The sequence below is a fragment of the Macrotis lagotis genome, chromosome 1 (assembly GCF_037893015.1).
Source record: "Macrotis lagotis isolate mMagLag1 chromosome 1, bilby.v1.9.chrom.fasta, whole genome shotgun sequence".
NCBI lineage: Eukaryota > Metazoa > Chordata > Mammalia > Peramelemorphia > Peramelidae > Macrotis > Macrotis lagotis.
Window position 1 is genome coordinate 265,661,801 of NC_133658.1, and position 19,218 is coordinate 265,681,018.

At 35.0% G+C, this 19,218-nt stretch overlaps 1 protein-coding gene across 1 annotated transcript in view; it reads left to right on the forward strand.

Moving 5' to 3' along the window:
* Positions 1-19,218, forward strand: part of LOC141504957 (cadherin-like protein 26) — a 61,513-nt gene that overhangs the window by 24,008 nt on the left and 18,287 nt on the right. Inside the window, exons 6-14 of the mRNA XM_074210377.1 lie at positions 156-322; positions 1,745-1,873; positions 3,256-3,441; positions 6,002-6,270; positions 8,914-9,056; positions 10,720-10,953; positions 11,136-11,357; positions 12,151-12,281; positions 17,359-17,418. Of these exons, the coding sequence (XP_074066478.1) occupies positions 156-322; positions 1,745-1,873; positions 3,256-3,441; positions 6,002-6,270; positions 8,914-9,056; positions 10,720-10,953; positions 11,136-11,357; positions 12,151-12,281; positions 17,359-17,418 (1,541 nt within the window). The remainder of the gene's footprint in view (positions 1-155; positions 323-1,744; positions 1,874-3,255; positions 3,442-6,001; positions 6,271-8,913; positions 9,057-10,719; positions 10,954-11,135; positions 11,358-12,150; positions 12,282-17,358; positions 17,419-19,218) is intronic.

Consider the following 19,218-nt stretch of genomic DNA (forward strand, 5'->3'; position numbering starts at 1 on the left):
AAATTTTGTACTAACAATAAGATGACTTGGAAAATAATTCATTAACATTTAGAACTCCTGATGGACCTCTAACAGCCTAAATTTAAATAAATCCAAATTACACCATGAAATTTTAATCTGTTATAACAACTGATTTTTATTTTCTTTACTTCTAGAGTATCCTATCTTTCAAGCAAAAGCTAGTGATTTGGATCAAAAGGAAACTCCCAATTCTGATATCTCCTATTCCCTTGTTTCACAAGTGCCTTTGATAAAAGACAATGGATTTTACATTGATCATCATAGTGGAGAAATTCGTGTTTCAAGATGCTTGGAGAATGAGGTCATAACTGGCTATTTTGATTTTTTTTAAAAGTTTGAATTCTGTCTCCTACATGTGATTATTATACATGACTTCTAAGGGTAAATGTATATGCTTATTTTCATTCACATTTATTTACTATGCTTGATATGTTCAAAGGACTGTGCCAGGCATCTTACCCTCAAAGAGTTGATAATCTGATAGATAAGAAATACTCAAACACAGAAACTTTAGTGATGCTTTTCTTATATCTGCACTGTATATTTGGCTCAAACAAATGCACTGCATAATTATACATACATACATATACGCACACACAGACACACCCTGTGGAAAGACTATAATATTCATGAATAGAGAAAGCATACATTCCAATGAAACCCTAGATCTTTTAAATTTTTTTTATAGGATTATAGGATTCAGCAGTAGAAAAGACCTTTGTGATTGTTGTTGTTGTTGTTCAGTTGTTTCAGTCATAGTTGACTCTTTATGACCCCATTTGGAGTTTCTTTGGCAAAGATACTGGAGTGGTTTACCATTTCCTTCTTCCATTTATTTTGCATATGAATAAAATGAGGCAAATAGAGTTAAATGACTTATTTAGGGCTATACAGTTAATAAGTGTTAAAGATCAGATTTGAATTCAGGAAAATGAGTCTTCTTGACTCCAGGCCTAGCACTTTATCCATTATGCCACCAAGCTGCTCATATAAATACTAGATAAGCAAATCCAAAATTAAAAAATATATATATATATACATATTCATACATACAGACACACATACATATATACATGCACATGCATATTTTATATATATATATATATATATATATATATATATATATCCAAATATATAGAAATAAGTATATATATGTACATAAGAAAAAGCAAAAGTTATCATGGAATGTGGGTTTTAATGTTGGCTTTGCTTATCTACTATTTATTTGACTTTAAGAAAGTTATTTTCTCTGGATCTCAATTTCTTCATCTTTCAAATGGGAGAGCTAGAAAAGTTATTTCTAAAATATTCCAAAATATCTAGGGTTTCATTGGAATAGATGCTTATCTAATTTATGAAAATTATAGCCTTTCCATAATCAAGTAAACGTTATTCATGAATTACAGTAACTCTCAATGAATTTCACTATCTGCCAGTCAGAGGTTGTTGAACCTCTCTGAGCATGACTAGACTGGTTCTTGGGCATTAGAATCACAGTCCATTGCTGGACTTGGTCCCCATACTTTTTCAATTTGATGTAACTGACTTGATCTTGCTTTATGCTGGCATAGCCTATGAGAACCCATATCCATGCCACACTGAATCATTGGAGGGACTTACTATAAAACAACTAGAAATGAAAGTTAATCAAATTTAACTTATTAATAAGTGTTTTCTTGCCATATGTTGAAGAAGCTAACTTCCCCCCTTCCCCCATGCACAGGCTGCCCGAATGTTCAAATTACTGATTAGAGCAAGTGATCATGGAGAGCCACCATTGTCATCCACTGCTACTGTTAACATAGCTGTTGAAGATGGAAACAATCACATGCCCATATTTATTAAGGGAGATGTAAGTCCAACAGCATCTTCTGTTTTTTAATTATTACAAAGACCAATGAGATCTGGTTGCCAGTTTGCATCATTCCAGGGCATCTCCAGTTGTCTTGACAGGGTGGTGGTTGTGGGGAAATTTGCAAAATCAGGTTGGTTTTACTTTAATAACATGATACTATGGGGAGGGAGTTAGTGAAGAAGTGTGATTCGGATGTCAGAAAATGATATCAAAATGATAGGATATCACAAATGAAAAAGATCGGGCAACATTATTCTTGACCAACACAAGTGTATAATTTTCAGTGTACGTGATGTACTTTTAGATAAATTAAGGGAATAGCAAGCTTTTAACCCCTACTCGCAGTTTTTTTTTTGTATAGATAAAAAAGAAAGTATTCCTGAAATAAATATCCTAGAAACAATTTTATTTTCCATTTTCTTCTCTAAATCTAAGTGAAATGATTTTTAAAAATTCTTAATAAATTTGATTATGGTGATGAAGATGCTGTTTTTTTAGGTTTTTTGGGGTTTTTTGCAAGGTAATGGGGTTAAGTGGCTTGCCCAAGGCCACACAGCTAGGTAAGTGTCTGAGTCCCAATTTGAACTCAGGTACTCCTGACTCCAGGGCTGGTTCTCTATCCACTGTGCCAACTGGCTGCCCTAAAAGATGCTATTTTTGAGCCTACTTTATTTTTGTCTGACTTGCTAAAGATCTTTTGCTTGATAAATAAGCCCAGAAAATAAGACACTGCTTTTTTGTGGTTTTAGTTTTGAAGGCACCAAAATGTTACTAAAATTAGTGAATAACCAGTTATTTCAAGGCTTATTTTTAACATAAAATTGTTTTCTGAATCTGTGTAGTTATTATAATTCACATTTCTATGGTAGCAACCATAAGGTAGGTCGTACAAGGAACAAATAAACCAATACTTTAAAAAGGTACTTTACTTAAAGAGGCACAAAGTCACCTGGCATATAAGTATTAGAACCAGAATTTGGATTCAGATTTCCAGACTCTCTAATACTCTTTCTATTATTCTAGAATTCCTCTCCTTTTAAGAAATTACCATTATTTTTAATAGAATAGCATAGTCCTAGTCCTTATATTACAACACATTAATTTAAAAAAATAAAGAGATTTTTAGAATATTGAGAAAACAGCATATTCAAGAACATTTTTAAAAATTATTCTGCTTTTACAATCCAAGTAGCAGACAGAGAACATTCTGCATTATCATTGGTTATCCTGCTTTCAAATAATTTGGATTTCAAATTGTTTTAGAGATTTCAGTAAAGAGATGTGTCTAGACTTCTGAGTTAACTAGCCTGGGTAAAAAAAGAAAATGATAGTAGTTTTCTTGATCTCAATGACACTAAAATGATGATTGCTTCTTTCAGTATAAAATACAGATTGCTGAAGGCCAAATACAACAGAATGTGGCAAGGCTTCCAGTGCAAGATCAGGATTTTCCATTCACACCTGCCTGGAGAGTAAAATACAAAATACTAAGAGGTAATGCAGAAGAACACTTCAACATTGTGACAGATCCTAGGACTAATGAAGGAATTTTAAATGTCATCAAGGTAAAGTCATTAATAAATTGTTCTAGCTAGAATCTAGAATCTAGTAGATTCTATTATCATCCCAAATTTCCCTGGATTCTTCATAATTCTTCTCTCTTGGTGAAATAAATCCCATTATATATGTATGTGAAAATTTGTTCAGACATTCCCCCATAATTTTCAGGTCTTTGTAACTAAGAGATGGCTATGAAAACTTCTCCTATTGACTTTGACTTCTTCAGAGGAATATGCCTAATAATGCTATTTTTTAAGTCAAATAGACTGTACGTTTTAGTGACTTTCCTAGTATAATTCATTTTTTTCTAGAAGTTTTTACTAATTTGCAGCTCCACTAATTGCACATTGGATTGTTGCTCTTTCCAGATCTTACGCTGATAATAGCTATTTATATCTTGTCTAATTTTAAAAAATTCAATGGGTATAAAATTTTTTATAATCATAGATCTAAATCTGAGAGGGACCTCTTGAGGTCATCTAGTTCAAGCCCCTCATTTTAAAGGCAAATTGAGGCCTAAAGAGGTTAAGAGACTTACCCAGTCATAGTTGTGACTTAGGAAGAATAAGAACTCAAGTCCTTTGATGTCAAAATTAATGCTTTGAACCACAATGAAAAATCATTTTTTATATTTGTGTCCATTTTATCATTAGTTATTTGGACCTTAGCTTAAAGAGACCAGGGTCTTCCACTGCATCTGGGCCATCCCCCAGGCCATAGATCTAGCCTGACCTATGTCTTATACTTGATGACTGTAGAGGATGACTTTGTATAACCCTGCCTCCCTTAAATCCAATTCACTCTGAAGTATCATCCTTCTGCTGTCATTAGTCTTCTTCCTGACAAAGGGCAAAAAATAAAGTGATTTATTGCTAATGATAATTTTCACGTGTTCAGGGTTTTACTGCTAGTAAGTGTCAAAGGCACTTTCCAAAGCTGAATTAGTAAACTGTGCTGTGGTGCTATAAACCAACGTTCTCTATCTAGCCAATAGCCAGACACAACTAGGGGACCCTTTACATGGCCAGTATAACCCAGAAGGTTTGAAATCTTGGAAAGAAAATTCTCAGGTTTGCCACATTCCTCCTGTCTTCATTGCTTTCTTAGCAGTTAACATTTTTTCCTCTGTGTCTCAGCACCTGTACCAACATCACTTTCAGTACTTTATGTACTGAACAACTATATTATAACTACATATTTCTCTCAAATTTCCCCGATTTAAAACTTGGATTTTATTAATTTTTCATTCAGTTTTGATTTTCATTGTATTTTTGTATTTGTATTGATGGTGGTTTTATTTAACCATGAAAAGACAAAAAAAAATCCATAAACGATTTGAAAATGATCTGAAAACTTTCTTGTAAGAGACAGTGTAAATGTGCCATATGGGAACTGGTTAAAGAAACTGGAGATGTTTAGCTTGAAGACTTGTGGGGATAGGAGATGATATAATAATCCTCTTGAAGAAATTGAAGGACTGACACATAGAGGAGAAATTAAATTTATTCAATTAGCCTCCAAAAAATAGAACTTAAGAACTTGATTCATGTAAGAGCCATCCATGACTCTTGAAGACTGATCATAGTATCATAGATTGTACTGAAAGGGATTGTAGAGGTAGTTGAGTTTAACTGTCCCATTTATGGTTGAGCAGACTTGGCCCTATAGAGTTTTAATGTATTACCCAAGATCAAACCCCTAGTAAGTGTCTGAGACAAGGACTGAACTCAGGTTTTCTTGTTTCCTAGTGTAGCAAGCTATCCACTAAGCTACCCTTCCCCTCAGTGATGACTAATGCCTATTTCTTACCACTTGACAAAGATGTGATATATTAAAGATTCAAAATGAAGCAGATATTTTAGGACATGGCCAGTATGTGAATTTCTTTTGCTTGACTATAATAACTTATAATAACGAAAGGGTTTTTAGAGGGGAAAGAAAGAGAAAGACAGCATGAGACTTGATAGGGAGTTATTGATACTGAAACCAAGGTGGGGGGAAAACAAAAAAAAAGGAAGAAAAGTGTGTTCGTTAAGCAAGGAAGGGGAATGTTCAAAAGAGCAGTGAAGAAAATCTAGAGGACAATAGACAAAAAAGGCATCTTTGGAACATTTTGAATTAACTATATACTTTTGAAAAAAGTAGAAATAGGAATAAAATAGAAATAGAAATAGTAGAAATAGAAAAGTAGAAATAGAAATAAAGATTCATGTTAATTGGTGTTTGTCATATTTTAAATAATACAAATAAATAAATGGATGAATGAATGAATAAATAAATATATAACTGAATGAATAAATTTACAAATAAGAGAGATCCCTCATAAGATTTCCCATCACTAGAAGGACACCTTCAAACCAAGGTACCTATCAAGGTACTTGCTGGAAATTTTGTAGAAGAGGATCTTATTCAAACTTTATTTTGGCGTAGTTGATCTCTGAGGACCTATTAATTTCTGTAATTCTTTGATTCTATAATACATCAAGAGCAAAGGCCACAAGCTCCCTAATTCATGTCAGCAACAAGAAACATTTGCTAATGAAGTCTCCTCTTTGGGGTTTACAGCCTTTGGATTATGAAAGCCTGTCGGAGAGAAAACTAATTATTATAGTTGAAAATGAAGAGCCATTCTCTTCATGTGAAAAAGACCAACTTGGTAATGAAACCATAAAGTCCAGCACTGCATCTGTGATTGTGGAGGTTATAGATACCAATGACCCTCCTCAGTTCCATCCTTCTATTTTTATCGTTCATGAAGATGATGGTGCCAAACCTGGGACCCAGTTGGGAAGATATAATGCCACAGACCCAGATGGGAACAACAAGAACATAAGGTGATATAATAGAGGAAATGAGAGTTGTTTTCCATTTGGAATGAATCATATACAACCCCGTGATGCTGTTGTTATTGCTTAAAAATCTTCACTTTTTCAATATTGGTATTTCAGAAAGCTATGGCTTCATTTACACAGGAACTCATACAGGTATAAATTACAATCCCCCCACACCTTAGGGGATCAACCTAATGCATTGTTCAAGTTTAAAATATCATCACCTGGTGGTGTTTGTACTTAACTAGACTGGTCCTCAGATGACAGATGCACAGACTGTTTCCAGAACTATAATAGAACTTTTCTAACTTTATTAGACCTGACTGAGACTCCAAGAAGCTGAGAATCCAGTAAAGTTTAGTAAAGTTTTTATTTGGTCAACTAATTTCTCCTCTGGCTCAATTCTGAGTCCATGGACTACCACATTTGCTGTTGCAAAGAAGAAAAGACAAGGACTTTTAAATTTTAACCTTAAAACTACATAATAGCTGACATTCTTTTAACACTTTTAAGTGATGCAAATATCTTACATATACTATCCCATTTGATCCTCACAGCTACTTTTTTAACCTTAAAAATCATAGTACTGTAGGGGATCTAAAAGATTCTCTGATCCAATTTCTTCATTTTACAGATTGATATTTTACAGAACAGGGACTTGGAGAGATTAAGTGAGTTGCCCATCCACAATTATCAGGATAAAGATTTGAATCTAGATTCTCTAATTCCAACTGCTATTCTTTTTTCTGCCACAGCAGACTGTTGAGTAAGAGTGAAACATAATCTTTCCTCTCCACTCCATTTGCATCTAATTGGAATGAGGTCTCAGAGCCAAGGTTACTAGAGAATTGCTTTCTTAATGCTTCAGATACTATAAGGATGAATGGTTCACCACTTAGAGTACCTCTGGTTTGTAAACACTGATGCCATTTATGTTTGCAGAATTTTAGTTGCTTGATGATGTGAAACTGTAGATGGGAAGGCAGCAGGTTCTTTAAAAATTTTAGTTCTTCAAGTTTTAAAATGAAATGATAAAAAGTTCTGACTTTTGAGAAGCAGAAGGAGAGGAGGAAAGGGGAAATAAATGGATCCTTCTCTTATTCTTACCCTCCTAATGGCCCGAAATATTCTGGTTGGTTGTTTACTTAGCTGAAAAGGACGGGAAGAAGAGAAGCTTTATCTATGTCTCTGAATTATCCATTGTTTATCAAGACCTGTTAACTGCAAGCTTTAAGATTAGATAGACTGTACATCCTACTGTTTAATAAGGATACATGTATATCACACACTAGAAGAACTAGAGAAGGGTTCTTAGTGCACATAGTAACAGAACTGGGATTAGAACCCAGTTCTTCTGAAAATATACCAAACCAGAAGATAAACGAGTATTTATACCACCTTAAGTACTTATCTAGAAGTCTCTCTTCATATAATGGAACAAACTAATCCATAGAATAAAATAAAATAAAGATACCAGAGACAAGAGACTCACAGAGTCTTAGAGCTGATGGAGACCATAAAAGCAAACATTAAAGCTGAAAGAAGAGTCCTTAGAACCTAATATTTTCTGTGCAGTTGTGTAGTTGAGTCATTTCAATCGTGCCTGACTCTTTGTCACCCCCCTGGAGTTTTCCTTGGCAAAGATACTGGAGTGGTTTGCCATTTTCATCTCCAGTTCATCTGGATGAGAAGATGAGAAAACCAAAGCAAATGGGGTTAATTGACTTGGCCAAAGTCACATAGAGAATAAGCCTCTGAGGCCAGATTTGAACTTGGGAAGAGCAGTCTCCCTGACTGCAGAGCTGGCACTCTATCCACTGTGCCACCTAACTGCCTAGAACCTTCTATGGTAGAGATCTGTATAATGTATATCCATAGAATGGTAGAGATGGAAGGAAAATAGAATGACATGACTGGGAGGAACCCCTTCTCTCATTTTATAGCAGACAAAATTGGGATTTCATGTTTCTTCAAATCATTTTCCAAGTGTGGAATGTGACCATTAAGCAAGTAGTCAAATGAGGAGTTTGTTTCTTTCTGCAAACATAATGTTCTTCTCCCCAGTTCAGTATAGCCACTATTAATACACAAGGGGGAGCAATGGGAAACAGGGACTGAGGACTATGAATTTTCATGTACTTGTGTAGCATATATTTTGATACACATCAGTTTCTAACCTTGTGATAACCTTGTGTTTTTTTACCCCATTAATGAACTGTAGCCTAATTCTAGATTCCTTTTCATAGGCATTGTGATTTCCCTAAAGCATTTTAAAAATTTTAATCTTTTTGTTTTTGTGTAATATTTATTTCCTAAATACCCCTTCCATGACTCTTCCCCAGAGAGCCAAACAAAAAAAAAATAGAGAGGAAAAGTAAAAAAGTAATTCATCAAACCAACCAACACATCAACCAAGGTTAACAGTATATTCATTATTCTACAACCAATCTCCCACTACTGCAAAGACGGGAGATGATTTTTCTATATTCTTCCTAGCCAAACTTAATCATTATAATCACACAGCATTCAGTTTCATTTTGTGGTTGTTACTATCCTTTCATTTACATCAATGTAGTCATTGTAAATATTGCTTTCATGATTCCCCCTTGCAGTTATTTTAAATTAGTTTTTCCTTTCTTCGACAAGGTTTAAACTGGTTCATGATCCTGCCAATTGGGTTACTGTGGATGAATTCTCTGGTGTGGTTACCACAGTGAATGATATGGATCAAGAATCCCCCTATGTGAATAACAGCTTTTACACAATAATAGTCAGTGCTATTGATGATGGTAAGTACCTAATTCAGGCATTCACAATTTGATGCCCCTGCTGGAGGAGCAAATCACATTCATGAGAATCCTGGACCAGCACAATTCCATAAGATTAAAATAATTATTCTTGCTTTTCCCATACAGTGGAACCTGGGAGAACAATGTTCTAGGAGGAAAAACTATGAAAGTTCAGAAGGAGGCAATTAGTAAGTTATGAAAGTTGTAGTCAGAGTTAATAACCTTACCATCTTTTCATACGTGTACTCTCAGGTCCTTTTTCCAAGCAAATGATCTCTGGTAAATATTTAGCTTAGTTTCCCCTTATTTTGAATCCTAAGGAGGAAAGGGAAGGGAATAAATTACCAGGCCCATTTGCCACATACAATTTTTTTCTCATTTGATTCTCACAATAATCTTATGATGTAGTTGCTGTTATTATCCTTATTTTACCATTGAGGGAAATGAGGCTAACCAAAGTTAAGTGACTTGCCCAGGGTCACACAGCTAATATCTAAGGCTGAATTTGAATTTAAGTTTTCATTACTCTAGGCACCACCAGCTCTAAGAAAGGCACACATCTTTAAAATGGAATGGTTAAACAGTTTTTAAAAAATATAATGGGATAGTTGTATGGTTATATTGCAACCTTCAAATCTGAATTTGTGAGCTGATCAAAGTACAAGTCAATCAAGTTTGGTAGGTAAAAGTTAGTTAATCTTCAAACTATTTGGATAATCTTAAATTTTTAAAAGTTTGTAAACTGAAAGCTGGATTATCAGTAAAGTCTGTAGCACATTTTAAAACGACTTTAATTTCTAGAATATTAAACTCACTTTCTTAAGTATTAGCTAAAGAAATTTAGACTTGAAATCTGGATTCATGTTTTATATGTTTGATGCTGATTTGGTTTTTTAAAATAATAACAATTCTAATTTCTGTAGTACTTCTAAGATTTATAATTGACTTTCTCCCAACAACCAAGTGAGGTGGATATTAAATGCTATCATTCTCATTTGTGAAGGAGGCATTTAAAGCCCAGAGAGACTGAGACTTGCCCAGGGATAGTAAAGGTTAGATCTGGAATTTGCACACAATTCCTTTAAATGTAAATCTCATGTACTTTCCATTATACCAGGTGTCTTTAACCTTAATATATCATTTGTTTGTTTTTAACTGGGCCTGTGATTTCATTGATTTAGGAAACTGTGTGAGAAAACTGCTGAAAAATGCAGATCAGTCTTGTTCTGCATCCTAATCTTAGAATTGCACTGGACACTAAAAGCTTATGACTTACCCAATATGACACATATGGAATGTGTCAAAAACAGGATTGGAACCCAGGTCTTCATGACTTGGAGATCACCTTTCTTCCCATACCACACTGCTTCATTAACATGACATGTCCACCATTGATTAAACCATTATCTTAAAACACTTTTTAGAAAAATTTTGAATTTTTAATTATATAAGAAAACAGTTTCAAGCTATTTTCAAAATAATTTGTGATTTTGCATGAAAAATAGACCATTGGTTAATTTAAAGTCATTTTCCTGAAACAATTTCATTGTCATTAATTTTATTCTTATTTGTTTTCTTTTTGGTGTAGAATGAGGAGAATACCCCTTAAACAATGGGAGGGATGAAAATTCTTTCATTGCTCTGTTCTCTTTGTATTTTTGAGGTGTCCCACCCCAGACAAGTATGGGAACCATGATGCTTTTTCTTTCTGACAAGAATGACAATGCACCTACTCTTGTTGAACCTTTGGTGGAAGTTTGCAAGACAGAGCAGAACACACATATTCTTGTGAAAGCTGAGGATAAAGACCTGGATCCATTCTCCAGTCCTTTTACATTTGAATTAGATGATACCTCTGGAAAAATAAAAGATACTTGGAAGCTAGGAAAAAGTTTTAGTAAGTTTTCCTCCCTTGTTGTAGAATTTGGTTATATGTTATATGGTGCTTTGCACTTAATAAATGTTGAAAAAATTTGTATTTGTGGTTTTTAGTTGATTTAGTTTTAAATGCTGTTTACTATTTGCATGTAATAGGTTTATAATTTTCTTATCTTTAACTGGGTGTCTTCTTCCCTGTAGATGATTCTGTGGAACTTCTAATGTTAAGAAGTCTCCAAAACGGTGATTATTCAGTGCCCTTCAGAATCTTAGATAAACAAGGATTTTTCAAGAAACAGATCCTGTTTGTGAGACTGTGTTCCTGTCCCGATGGAATTACATGTGTAGAATCTACAGTGCCCTCTGTAGGACTTGGTGGGGGTGTCATTATCCCAATATGTGCAGCATTCATATTATTGACAGGTCAGTCAGCTATTAACATTCTCAGGCCATGTCCTATTTTTCAGTAATACCCTGTAATCTGGGGCATTGATCTCAGAATTACAATTAAAATTAATGATGAGAGGATTCTTTGTCAATCTTAAAGAATTTTTATTGGGGTACCATTGTAAGGCTTAGCCTGGGTTCTATGGCCTAGTACTTCCATATAAGAGGGACAGGATTTCTAACCCATTGCATAAAGTCATGGACCTGAAATAGTAGGAAGGAACAGGGCAAAGGGGGGAGGGATGGTAAGAAGGGAAGAGGAGTGTAATTTCAGGGCTATTATGATGAAGCAGTGATTTAGATTCTTGGACATGAGTTAGTTAATATGCAGTGGGGGTGGGAGGTGGGGAGGAGGAATCCTATCTTGAAATATGGGTCAGTAGCCTACTTCTTTTGGGTTTTTTTTTTGCAGGGGGGTTAGGTTTTTGCAAGGTAAATGGGGTTAAATGACTTGTCCAAGGCCATATAGCTAGGTAATTGTTAAGTACGTGAGGCTGGGCTTGCACTCAGGCACTCCTGACTCCAGGGCCAGTGCTCTATCCACTGCGCCACCTAGCTGCCCCAGTAGCCTACTTCTTAAAAAAACATATTTTAATTTTTATATCACTAATGTTCCCCTTTATCATCCTCCTCCCTCCTAAAGAGTCAGCCTATATAAGACCCTACTTTTAGAATCTGGTTTTTAAGGAAGGTTTAAAAAAAACCTGCTAAGTATTTAATATGTGTTTGCTGAAATGACCAAATGAATTTGAGTTTTCTTCCATTACAGTAGCCCTGCTTTTCCTGCTGCAGTTTTCTTTTGGATCTGCAAACACGAGGCAGCCAATGTACATTCCCTATGAACAAGGCAATCAGACCTTAATCAAGTATAATGAAGAAAGTGAAAACACTTTGACACTGGTAATAAAATGTATTTTAATGTGTTTATTTTAGTCGTCATATTGATGATGCCTGTGCTATTGCATAGGCTCATCTTGGGTGAATCACATGTTGTTCACTCTATCTCCCATCTTATCTTCCCTCTTCCACTCAACTGTTAAATTGATCTTCTGAACATACAAGTCTCACTATGTAATCCTCCCTATTCAGTACACTCCACTGGCTCTCTATCACTTCCAGGATTAAATTTAAAAATCCTCTGTTGGGCATTTAAAGCCTTTTGCAATCAGGCTCCGTCCTACCTTTCTAGTCTTCTTCCAGCTCACTCTCCTCCATATACTCTGTGATCCAGTGACATCGATCTCGTTGATTTTTCTTGAACAATCTATTCCATCTCCTGATTTGGGGAATTTTCACTGCTTTTCCCCAGTCCTGGAATTCTCTGTCTTTTCATCTCCACCTCTAGGTTTTCCTGGCTTCCTTTAAATCCAATTAAAATGCTGCCTTCTCTAAGAAACCTTTCCCAATTCCTCATAATTCTAAATTTATCCTGTCTATAGTTATTTTCATGGTATCCTTTCCATTAGACTATGAACTCCTTTAGAGAAGAGACTTCTTGTCTTTCCTTTTATCTCTAGGGCTTGGTACAGTGCCTAATACATTAATTACCTAGAAGGTATTTAATAGTTGCTTGTTGACTAACACACATTTTAAATAGAAAAATCAAGAAAACAATTTCTCTGGGAAGTTCCTTAAAAACAGGAACTTTTAGGGGTGGCTAGGTGGCGCAGTGGATAAAGCACCAGCCTGGAATCAGGAGTACCTGGGTTCAAATCTGGTCTCAGACACTTAATAATTACCTAGCTGTGTGGCCTTGGGCAAGCCACTTAACCACATTTGCCTTGCAAAAACCTAAAACAAACAAAACAGGAACTTTTTTGATCCTTCCCCCCCCCAGAAATTATTGTACCTTAAACATAGTAACCCCCAAATAAATGTTTGTTGAATTAAATGTCTTGACTATTTTAATACCCTATTTTTATTTTACATGTTTGGAAATAAAAAAATAAAATTCTCATTTACCAGAAGAGGCCTTTCAAAGTGAAAGCCCTGAGTACTAGCCCCCTTCAGGACATGTCACAGTAAAGGAGAAACCTAAGTCAGTCTATCATTCAAGCAGGAAGTTGGAATGGGAGCCCAAAGACGTATGATAACTTGTTTGCCATAACCCATCTGTTTGAAATCCACAACTACCATGACTCACATGTTATCGCTAACTTAACATCAACATCCAATCAGCTGTGTCCCAGGAGCACACCCTCTTATATTAACAGGACCTTTCTATGAATAATAGGGTAGAGAAGTGGTCCAGTGGTTAGAGCACTGGGCTTGGATTCAGGAAGACTCATCTTATTGAGTTCAACTCTGACCTCAGACACTAGCTGTACCCACTAGCTGGGCAAGTCATTTGACCCTATTTTCCCCAGTTTCCTCATTTGCAAATGAACTAGAGAAGGTATGGCAAACCACTTCAATATTTTTGACAAGAAAATTCCAAATGAGGTCATGAGGATTCAGATATAACTGAAATAAATAAACAGAGCAGCATCTATACATGATAACATATTTATCATATGACAATATTGATAATGGCATTCCTTCCATTGATGCAAACCTTAGTAGAACAATTTTTGTGAGTTACTGTGGCCAAAATTATTCTTTACCTGGTGTCTAGTTATCAGGTAATGAACTACTTCAAGCTTATCAATGCTGTTTTTCAATGCAGTCATATAGTATCTCACCTGACTGCCTCTTCTTAGAGGATTCTCTTCTTGCTTGATAGGGTTGGAATTATCTTTGAAAAGCAGGTGTTAACTTTACTCCATGATGATCAATCAGTTAATAAATATCAGAATAAAACATCTATATAAATTATATGTTAATTAAAATTATATATAAGAGCAAAATGATAAAACCAAATAGTTGATAAATTCAAAATTGATTCAGATATTACTTGATTCTCCCATATCTTTTTTTTTTAATTTGTTGCAAGGCAATAGGTTAAGTGACTTGCCTAAGATCACATAGCTAAGTGTCTGAGGTCGAATTTGAACTCAGGTCCTCCTGATTCCAGGCCCAGTGCTCTATCCATTAAGTCACCTAACTGTCCCTCCCGTGTCATTTTTGGCAAGAAATAGAAACTTTTATTATGAACAAGTGACAAAATAGTTTCAGAAAATTCATGAAGACCATAAAAATGTCACGTCCTGGTTTTACATTATATGAGGAAGTTTGATAAAAATTTTGTGTACTTTTAAATAGTTTTATTTTTAGGTTTGTTTTTTTTTTTTTGCAAGACAAATGGGGTTAGGTGGCTTGCCCAAGGCCACACAGCTAGGTAATTATTAAGTGTCTGAGGCCAGATTTGAACTCAGGTACTTCTGACTCCAGGGCTGGTGTTCTATCCACTGTGCCACCTAGCTGCTCCTAAATAGTTTTTTATTATTTAAAAATTATTTGAAAAATGGAAGGCTATAGGTTGCATAATCTGTCACAACCTAATTATATATTCCCCAATTCCTAATTATCTCCTACCTACTTCACTTTCACCATTATGCTTCTCCTACTTCCTTGATCTCCAGCTTAAATACTGTTTTTTTCCCTAACCCTGTACCTGTCTCAGACTTGCTTTGTTTCTATTTATAAGACCAAGTTTAGAACCATCTCTTTAGCTCTCTGATACCTTTTAATGTCTGCCTTCTTCCTTACCATTCATCCTTGACCTCTGATCTGATCAAGAAATTCAATTCACTCTCATCCTCTTATTAGTGTTCCATCCCTACTGGCTCCTTGATGTCATAATTCATAGAGCAATTTTCTTTATAGCACCTTGCAACAAAAACATAGCACTATACTTTGTACTTCAGAATGCAAAATTTTTATGGAACACATCTATAATCCCCTTCACCTTCCATGAGGTAGTCCTTGATGAGACACCTTCAGAGTTATACATTAATAGATGTTGTCCTTGACCTTATTAAGAAGCTTACACATTCTGTCAAAGTTTTAGTAAAGTTCTTAATTATAATCACTCCATAGTTGTCATCCACTATCATCACTAGCATAAAAATGCTAACTAGCCTTCTTTCTAAAATCACTCAAGATATATTTATTATGATTGTACATGTAAAGCCATGGGGAGAGGGGAAGAAAGGGAGGGTGGTGGAAAAATGAGGAACTCGGAAGCTTACAGAGATGAATGTTGAAAGCTGTCTTGGTATGCAGTTGGAAAAAATAAAATAATATTCAAAAAATACATTTATTACATAGGTATTATATATACAAAATACTAAGTACTCAAGACACAAAGAGGAAAAGAGAAAATAATCCCTGCCCTAAAGGAAATGGGGGGAAAACCTGGCATATTCAGAGACTGAGGCAAAATAGAAGACATTGGAGAATAAGATAAAGTTTCAGTTGTAGAGTAGGAGGAAAGGAAGTTTCATGTAGTTGAACTCATTTTTCTCAAGTATGAAGAGCAAGCCTTTACTGAGAGGATAATAGTGTAGGCAAGAAGAAAAACTAGATCAGCTTCTTCAAACAATGTGATGAAGAATCTAGGGTAGAGAGAAACATAATATAAGTGGTCTGATATCATAAGAGTTAAAGAGCAAAGAGTAGTCTGCTATCATAAGAGTTAAAGAAGCAAAGAGTAGTGAGAGCAGGGGTGATGAACTGGGTTTAAAGGAGGAATAGAGGTGTAAAGAGACTGGAAGTTAGGAGTGAGGACAAAGAAGGGGTTAGGAAAAGTGAGGCAGAGAGAGATGGAAGGTGTAGGAAATCGGTATCAGAAAGGAGAATCAGATTTCATGTCATAGTTTGACATAGACCTAGTCCCCACCTATTAGAGTCTCTATGGCCTTGCTGATGTGATATTTTCTTACTTAATTTGATGATACAAAGAAGGGTATATGTTTCTTTGTGTGAGACTGTAGATATCCAATGGAGAAAATCTTGAAATTCAGTCCCTGAGAGGGCTGGATAAGAAACCCCTCATTTCGGGGTGGCTAGGTGGCGTAGTGGATAAAGCACCGGCCTTGGAGTCAGGAGTACCTGGGTTCAAATCTGGCCTCAGACACTTAATAATTACCTAGCTGTGTGGCCTTGGGCAAGCCACTTAACCCCATCTGCCTTGCAAAAACCTAAAAAACCCCCCAAAAAACAAAAAGAAACCCCTCATTTTAAGTCCAGTAATGAGTAAGGGAGGAACAAGTTCTGGGGCAGGAACCTGCATATCAGTCACATATTTTCCCTCCTTCTCTGAAACCTTAGCAATTCTTAATGATAGATCTAAGGACTGAAAGGAAGGAACTTAGGAAATTCCAGTAAGCTCCATGCACTATGCTATTAGAAATATTATCTCATTTGATCCTCACAATAGTCCTGCTATTATTATCATCCTCATTTTACAGTTGAGGAAATTGAGGCAGAGAGAAGTTGAGTGACTTTCTCAGGATCATAAAACTAACTACATATATATATATATATATATATATATATATATATATATATGTATATATTCAAGGCAATGGGGTTAAGTGGCTTGCCCAAAACCACACAGCTAGGTAATTATTAAATGTCTGAGGCTGGATTTGAACTCAGGTCCTCCTGATTCCAGGCCCAGTGCTCTATCCAGGGCTGGTATCACAAAACTAATAAAGGTATGAGACTATATTTGAATTTAGATATTCCTGTCTTCAATCCCGGTATAATCCATTGTACCTCCTAGCTGTGATACAAGAAAATGGGCAGTTCCTCCATAACATTTGAAATGCTCAAGGTCTTTTTTGAACACTTGAAGTAAAAAGGATATGGCAATAATTTTTAAAAAATCCAAATCTGCTAATAAAACATCTCTTAGTAATAAAATTGAGTTTCAAGGAGTTAAGATTTTCTGTGACTATAGATACTAGTTATTGGGGACAGGACACAGGGTGGGAGATATTCATATTCTTGACTTTCCCCTTTGATTTTCCCACTGTTAATTTCATCAAATTTCTTCATGTTTCCTCCCAACCCAACCCCATTCCCTTTTTAGATGACGTCAAACTCCATGGATCAAACTTCACAACTTTTTGGATACAAAGGGAAAGAAATTGTAAGTAATAAAGTAACATTGATTGGTTGAGGTTTTTTTTTTTTGAAAACTGAGTAACTCTTAATTTAAATAGCTACAGAAAGAAATTAAATATTGACTTCTGTGTCTTTACCAATTCTGTTACCTGGAAAACTCTCCTCTTCTATGTCTCTCAAAACCCTACTTATCTTTCAAGGCCTAACTGAAAGCTTCCTGTCTTCTCACAAATCCTCTATGGCTCATTAAGGTACCAGGATTTAAAGCTAAAAAGAACCTTAAAAACCATTTCATTCAATCTCTTTTCATTTTCATTTGAAGAAATTAAGATCAAGTTATTTACCATAAAGATCAGACCAGGTAGGAAGTAGCAGTGCCAACACTTGAAAGCAGATCCTCTGACTCCATATCTAATACTGTTTCTCAGCCTACACTAAGCCCCTCTCTCTTTAGGACAGAGATAGGAACAACAAATGTTGCAGAGAGGCAGATTTCAGGTCAACTTGAGGAAAATTTTTCTAATAGTTAGATATATACCAAAGTAGAATGGAATTTTAAGGAGGTAGTAGTTTCTCCTTTATTGGAACTTTTCAAGCTGAGGGCTGGAAAGCCACAATTGGAGATATTGTAGAAAAGACTCTTGTTCAGATATGAGGTGGACTAGACACCTTTGAAGTTTCTTTCAACTCTAAAATTCTGTGATTTCATTTAGCATTTAGCATAAAGTGTCTGTAAAGATGACTTATCCTGAAAATACATACATATATTATGAATTTTATATATATATATGACTTTTCTTCAGTAACTAAATAACACATTCTTTGAAGGTTAAAAACTGTCCTTTACAATGACAAGCATCATAGCCTACACATAGCAACTCAACAGGTACCTGTTGGATGGATTAACATCATTAAAGTGAAATCTCAGTGATAAAGACAATACTAACTCTGTTCCTTAAGATAGCTATGAGCTATACATTGCTTTTGTCAACAGTTTCTGGGGAATCTACTATTTTTGTCTCTCCTAGAATACTCATTTTAGGGTTCATGTGGACTTTATCTGCATCAACATTTTTATGTCAAGTAAAGTACACTTTAAAATTTAGTACTTAGGTAAGAGAAATCTGTATCATGGTGCTTAAATGAGTATTTACCATAAAACTCATTACTGCATTTGTCAGAATTCATTTATGTACTGATAAAGTAAAATACATTTTGTACCAAATTCTAGAAAATTTGGTGTCTCTTACTTAAAAATATGTCTGTCCTAGGGCAGCTAGGTGGTATAGTAGATAAGAGTGCCAGACCTGGAGTCTGAAGTTTGAATCTGTCCTCAGACATTGACTAGCAAGAGATTTGACCTTGTTTGCCTCAGTTTTCTCATCTGTAAAATGAACTAGAGGAGGAAATGGCAAACCACTGCAGTATCTTTGCCAAGAAAATTCCAAATGGGGCCATGAAGAGTCAGACATGACTGAAATAACTGAACAACAACAATATTACTTGTCAATTTTTTATGTAGTAAGAAAATGAAAAAATTTTTAGATGATATAAAATAAAAATAAAACAAAAATAAAAAAATTCATGGCAGTATTATTCTATAAGTTCTGATCTTTAAGAAAGAATATAAAGAATTTATAACATAAGTATTTATGTAGTTTTATGTTATTCTTATGCAGAGATGTTGTTACTAATCCAGCATCCATGGAACATATGTCTCAAAGTTTCTTTGTCCATTTGTGGCAATAGATTTTAATATAAAATGATGTTACCCATTCATATGGCATTTAGAAGTCTTTATTTTATAAATAAAGTGAGACTTAGA